General features: G+C 58.7%; 1 protein-coding gene across 1 annotated transcript; it reads right to left on the bottom strand.

The window, feature by feature from the left end:
- Nucleotides 1-2,070: 2,070 nt before the first annotated feature.
- On the bottom strand, nucleotides 2,071-4,263 carry GSC2 (goosecoid homeobox 2). The gene is made up of 3 exons (XM_037067355.1): nucleotides 3,880-4,263; nucleotides 3,526-3,779; nucleotides 2,071-2,781 (listed from the first exon to the last, which is right to left on the bottom strand). Exons 1-3 carry the CDS (start codon nucleotides 4,121-4,123, stop codon nucleotides 2,677-2,679), a joined length of 603 nt encoding a protein of 200 aa, XP_036923250.1. The 5' UTR covers nucleotides 4,124-4,263; the 3' UTR covers nucleotides 2,071-2,676.
- Nucleotides 4,264-6,450: the final 2,187 nt, after the last annotated feature.

The raw sequence follows: 6,450 nt of genomic DNA, 5'->3' as shown, positions 1-6,450 counted from the left end.
TCCTTTATTCACTGGTGGCGATTCCTGCCCTCAGGGAGCTGATAGTCCAGAGAGGAAGAGACTCTGGTTAGGCCTCCCTGAACAAGCTTAGAACTGCAGTTGACTGGAGCCTGAAAGAAGTTTCTACTTGAGAAATCTTACCTAGGGACATGCAGGGGAAGTTTCCCTGGGCAGGATGTGATTGTAGATTCAAAAGATGAACAGGCATTGATCAGGCTGGCAAGGAAGGAAGCATGGGCAAAGGCTTGGCCACAGGAGGGAGAAGATGTTTTGACATGCAGAGTGAAAGGAGCAGTGAGCAGTGAGGTTAGGCAGAACAGCAGGCCGGGGTGCATGGGACAGGGCCTTGTGTGTCATGGTCAGTTTTGTCTTTCCTTTTTTTTTTTTAAGCTCTGAATTCATAATTGGGAAGTAAGTTTTTTTTAAAAGATTTTATTCATTTGTCTTTAGAGGGGAAGGGAAGGAGAGAGGGAGAGAAATATCAATGTGTGGTTGCCTCTCGTGCATCCCCTGCAGGGAACTGGCCTGCAACCCAGGCATGTGCCCTGACTGGGAATCGAACCGCGATACTCTGGTTTGCAGGCCCGAGCTCAATCCACTGAGCTATACCAGCCAGGGCTGTCTTTTCTGTAGGGGCCATGGGAAGCCCTTGGAGTGCTGTAGGCAGGGGAGAGGCAGGTTCAGACTTGCAGACTTTCTGGAGAATGAACTAAAGAGAAACCAGAGTGGTCAGAGGCAGCAAGACTGGAGGTGGCTGCAATGGCTAAGGTGAGAGATGACAGAGGTTTTCATCAGGTTATTCAGTTGAAGCTGGGGAGGTTCTGGGGTTGTTTTTGGAAGTGAGATTGACTTGCTGTTGGCCTCTGTCTAATAGGGGAGAGGAGGGACAGGATGAATGGCAGCCCTCCAGTTCATGTACTTGGTATACATGGGGGAAGAGCTTGCCTTCCCAGGACAAGGTAACTTAGAGGAGCTGTGGGCTTCCCGGTGGAGTAGTCAAAGGGACAGCTGGATGTAAGTAGCCAGCTCAGGGGAGAGGACTGATCTGGAGAGGTAAACGTGGCAGCTGAAAATGGAAGAGATAAACCGGGGTGACAATGGAGATGAGAGTGGGGTGCCTGGGACTCAGCCTCAAGGACATTTATGTTAATGGCCGGCTGTGGAGATGAGCCTGCTTAAGAGCAGCTAGAGAGAAAGGAGAAAAATCTAAGAGCAACATAGCCACTAGTTCCTTGAAGATGGACCTGTGATCCTGGTGGCCCCACACAATGACAAATAGCCACTCAGCCAAGGAAGGTGAGGGTCCTGAAACCCAGCAATATGAGGGTGTTTCAGTCTGCAAGAGAGTTCTGCAGGCAGACTGCGCCTCGGCCGAGGATAAGGCCAGGATTCAGGGAAAGAAGCTTTGTGACAGCCAGCAGTGTGCATCCTGGGAGGTGAGACAGCAGCTGCTGTCGTGGAGGCACCGGCAGTGTTAGGGCACCCCTGGCTGGGGACATCATGCCTGCTAGGTGTTACCCGAGCTGTCCAGCCTTGCACAGTCCCAAGAACTGCAGCCCTGATTTCTGTGACTTTTATGGGTGAACTGTGGCTTGCCAGACACTCCTCCCAAACTCCCTCCAGGACCTGTGAGGAGGCAGGACAGGGTCCTTAAGCCAGATGAGGGGGATGTTAGATTTCTTGGGCCCACTGCTTGGTCTACTTGGGGAAATGAAGTCACGTTTTCACTCTGTCCTTCACGCTGTGGGGCAGGATGATGGAGGGAGGCAGACACCATGGCATGGACCCCACCCCCACCCCAGGGAGGAAGCCAAGGACCCCCACCCATGAAGCAGCACCTAGAGGCCAGTGCAGGCCACCAGGGTGCCAGGCCACTATGGGTGGGGCCTATGCTCTGCTGAGGGGCACATTAGTGCAAGGACTGAGTACTCACTAGGTTATGCTCCCCAAGATAAGCTGGCCCCCCATTCCCTGGGAAGCAGAGAAGAGAGGCAGGTTCTGGCTGGGTGTGGGAATGGAACCAGGGCAGACTTCGACAGGACTGCTTTTGTGGTGTTTTTAGTTGTTTATTTTTCGTTATTGTGATAGGTTCGCAGGATTCTGGGCATGGGTGGGGGCGGTGTGGAGAGACCTCCCAACTTTCTCATTCTAAAGGCCTGGACACAGAACTCAGTGCAGCCCCTTCAAACCCGCAGCAACCCCCAAGATGTACGCACGACCCACCCCGCTGCAGGGGGGTTGTAGGTCAGGCCAGGGGGCGGGGCGATGTCCAGGCTGAAGACAGGCGGGCGGCCCCTGGTCCCCGCAAAAGGAGGATTTTAGGTCCAGTGTTGACAGAGGGCGGTCCGGGGGCGGGGTTAGCGCCTGGAAGGAGGGGGTGAGGGCGCCGACCTGCTTGATGCTCTATCCCCATTCTTTGCAGGGAATCTCCTGGTCCTCTGGCCCGCTTGCCCTTGGGGAGGAGAGCGCACCTTGGGACTTGATGTTCTCTCCTTTCACGGGACGGTAGCGCAGGGACACAGGCCCGACCCTGCAGAGGGACTCCTGCGTTCAGCCCCAGCTCCGGGACACAGGCAGCTATGCAGACGGGAAGAGGCAGGAGTCCTTTTCGAGCGGGACCGCCGACTCTCCGAGCCGACCCGCAAGCGGCCAAGCTCAGGAGCAGCTCACGGGGGATCAGCAGCTGTCCTTGGGGGTCTTCTTGGCTCCAGGCAGGAGCCTCGCGGCGGCGGACGCTCGTTTCTGGTGTCGCCATTTGGCCCGGCGGTTCTTGAACCAGACCTGAGGAGAAGGAGGGGACCGCTCAGGCGGGACCCGAGTCCCGCGGGGCTGCTGCGGGTGGACTTGGAGGCGTGGGGTCCCGGCGGGTATGTGGGCGAACCAGCGCTACGGAGTCCGCACGGGAGCAGCTACAAGCCACGGTCTCAGTCCCGGGACGGAAACCCCGTTCTCACGCGGGCTAGTCACCCCTTCCCACCCCCACCTCCGCCCCAGGGCGCCCAGGGAGCCCCTTCTGCCGCTTTGTGCTCTTCTGAGCCTCCCAAATTCTGAAACAGGAACGCGCGCCTCTCGTACTGTAAGGGGAAAATAAAGTTTAAAACAGAAGGGGCCCTGGCCGGGTAGCTCGGTTGGTTAGAGCGCCCTGCAGAGGCGCCAAGGTTGTGGATTTGCTCCCTGGTCAGGCACATGGAGGAGTCAGCCAGTGAATGCGTAAGTGGGACAACAAGTAGATGTCTTTCTCTCACCCATCATCTCTCTAAAAACCAGTAAATTAAAAAAAAAAAAGCAAAAGAAAACTAGGCTTACTTACCCTCTAGCTCCAGCGATATTTCCCCGCACGTGCCTGTCCCCGTCCACCCCTCCCGCGGAACCGGCCCCTCGCCCCGCTGGACCCAGGGTCTCCCTGGCCTCCTCCCGCCGCCACGCCGGCCCCCTGCGCCAGGGCCGTCCCTTCCGAGGGAGAAAGGAGGCCAGCCTGCCTGGACCCTTCGGGGCCCTCTGGCAGTTCAGCAGGCGGGCCCCCACCTCCACGCGCTCCTCCCGCAGGCGGATGCGGCCGGCCAGGCGCTCGCGCGTGCCCACGTCGGGGTACTGGTTCTGCACAAAGAGCGCCTCCAGCGCCTGCAGCTGCTCCTCGCTGAAGATGGTGCGGTGGCGCCGCGTGCGCCGCTGCGGGCCCGGGCCTCCAGCGCTGGACAGCACCCCGGAGCTTCCGGGCGGCACGGCCAAGGGCAAGGTCGCCGAGGGCGCCAGCCTCAAAGGCCACGGCAGCCGGGCGCCTGCGGGACGAGGATGCAATAAGGCGCGGGGCGGGGGTCACGCTCCGCGCCAACCTCGCTGCGACCCCAGGTCCCCCACGCCCACGCCGAGCCCACTCACCCAGCCCCGCGACTGGCTCCGGGGGCCTGCGGGGGCCGCAGCAGCAGCAGCAAGCGCAGGGCGAGGACTCGGGCACCCCGGGCTCCTCGGGCTCCGCAGGGCTTTGGCGGCCAGCCGGCTGCGGTGTTCGGGCAGCCCGGGCCGGGGGGCTCCGCTCGGGCAAGCTGGAGAGGATGTGCTCGATGGAGAAAGAGCAGGGCCGCCCGGGGCCCCTACGGTCCGACGCGCCCCCCGCCGCAGCCATGCCGGCACCGCCGGGCCGCCACTGCCTCTGAAATATATACGTCGGAGGGGAGCGTGGCGTAATCCTCGGGCCGGGCGCCTTGTCCACGCGGGCTAATCCCGCCGCGTGGTCAGGAGCGCACTAATCCCTGACTGCGGAAAATCCTGCCCAGCCACGGTGCCCAGGGATCGGCGGGCCCTCGGGGAGGGGGCCCTCAGGAAGCCCTGAGGCTTAGGCGTGTTCTCCTGTCTCGCCGGGGAGATGCAGCTGGGAAGGCCCGGAGGGCGCCTCCCTTGCTCGTAGGGTCTAGCCGTCGACGCCCTTGTCGCTACTAGGGTAGCCACCCTGAGACGCCCTGACCCTGGGAGCCCTCTCAGCGTGACAGCGCCTTCTAGCTAGACCCTGGGTCCCCGCTTCCTGTAGCCAGAGCGGCCAGGGCTGCTCCTTGTCCCCTTCAGGCCCTACCGAGGTGGATGGACACGTCTGGAGAAACCCACACCAACTGTGCAAAACTAGGGACCAGAACTGCTGAGCTCTAACCTCAAGATGGGCCTGGCGCCATCGAAGGCCCCACAATCCCACCTTTCTGGGGCCCCAAACCTCCCACCCGCTTCAGAGCCAGCGGGGTCGGAGCCTTCCAGAGGAACTGAGACAAGGGTAGGAGCTATGTCTGGTTATCACCGAACCCCACAACACCCCCTCTCCCCACCACCCCATGGCCCCAATTCTCTGCCTTTTCTCCCGGGTCAGGGGAGCCTTCTGGACTCCATCCAAGCCCCTCATGCTCCCAATACTCTGGAAAAACCCATCCTCCTACTTTCCTATATGTCCCAGAATCCCCCTAGAAAGCACTCCTCTTGCATCACCCTCGTCACAGCCGTGCTTCTCAAGAGCTGACTCCGTGGGCTTTCCACCTCCTTATTGCTCATGCCACTCCAGTTTTGTTCACGCACACCCCAACCCCCATCCCCCCTAATGTGGTGACCTGCACTTTGCCAAATTCAGAGAAGGCTGTTTCATCTTAGGAACCCGGACAGCTGGCCAGGCACTTGGGTCTAAGACCCTCCTTTCTGGATCTCTGAAAAAATATGGTTGGCCCCAAGGACAGAGCAACAGATTGCCAACTTATACCACAATGGTCACTTCCCAAGGGACCTTTCATAGGTTTCTTTGGTCTCCCTGTATTTGTTAATCTGGTGGCTCAGTGAAGGAGATGCACTTTGTGAATGGTCCTGCCTCCTAGTTACAGGAAGGCTGCCATGGCCCCAGACCTCCCATCTCTTCCCACAGGTCCTTTAGGATGACCGTAAAAACCTTTCCTGGTTGACCTCCCTCCCAGGACTGTATGCTCACCATTAGCTCAGAGAGGCCCTTGGGTGTCACTACCGGTCAAGGCCTGAGTTCTGCTGGAGTGGGGGCCACAGTGTCAGTGGTCAGGAAGGCTGTGCCCTCCTCCTCCCAGACCTGGCTGTTTCCTCATCCCTCCCCATTGTCTCCCTTGGTGATCTCCTCCAGCCTTGGAACTTGAGACACCACTTTGCAACAGTGACTCCTGAGTTCACACTTCCAGCCCTGCCCCTGCTCCAGGCCAGCATCTCCCAGAGTCTGCTCCACCTCTCCATTTTAATCACCAGTTAACATCTCCAGCCACCATCCCTGAAACAGACTCAAGATCTTAAAACCCATCTGCTGCCTGGTATTCCCCACCGTGGTAAGTGGCACATCTGCCCACCTGGCCACCTGGGTCAACACAGCCTCTCTCCATCTCTCCACTTCTGCATATACCACGCCTCTTTGCCTGCCCACCTCGGTAAGGGGCCCACTGTGGTGCTTTTCAAACATGTCGGAGACTTTGACACACCTCCCCTCAAGAGGTGAAAGCTAATTCCCTTCTCCTTGAACGTGGTCTGGCTCAACGACTTGCTTCTAACTTCTAGAATGCAGCCGAAGGGACACTGATTTCTGAGACCAGGCCATACAACTAGGGGATACAGCTTCTCCACCTCCATTTCTCTATCTATCTATTTATCTAACTTGGGGTGCTTGCTCTTTGAACCCAGCTGCCATACTGTCAGGAGGCATCAGCAGCCACGAGGAGAGGACAGGCAGAGGCATTCGAGTCAGCAGCCCCTGCTGAAGGGCCAGCCAGAAACCAGCACAGGGCGCCACGGGTGAGTGAGGAAGACTCCTGTCCCAGTCACCTTTGACTGCCGTCACGCGAGAGACCAGAAATGAGACCTGCAAGAGGTAACAATGAGACGATTGTAAGTCAGAGGTGGTCAGCTATATAGCTGTAGATGACCAGACAGGTTCAATACTGGAATGGGGGTGCTGCCTATACAAACCCT

The sequence above is a fragment of the Sturnira hondurensis genome, unplaced genomic scaffold (assembly GCF_014824575.4).
Source record: "Sturnira hondurensis isolate 20B ecotype Veracruz unplaced genomic scaffold, ASM1482457v3 Scaffold0017254, whole genome shotgun sequence".
Lineage (NCBI taxonomy): Eukaryota > Metazoa > Chordata > Mammalia > Chiroptera > Phyllostomidae > Sturnira > Sturnira hondurensis.
The sequence above is the reverse complement of the archived record's forward strand: the minus strand, read 5'-3'. Positions and strand labels throughout refer to the sequence as shown.

Coding starts and splice junctions, on each gene's coding strand:
- GSC2 (XM_037067355.1), bottom strand. CDS start 4,123: ATGGCTGCGGCGGGGGGCGCGTCGGACCGTAGGGGCCCCGGGCGGCCC. Junction 3,780..3,879: donor GGAGCCAGTCGCGGGGCTGG/GTGAGTGGGCTC, acceptor CTCGTCCCGCAG/GCGCCCGGCTGCCGTGGCCT. Junction 2,782..3,525: donor TGCGGGAGGAGCGCGTGGAG/GTGGGGGCCCGC, acceptor CCTTCTCCTCAG/GTCTGGTTCAAGAACCGCCG.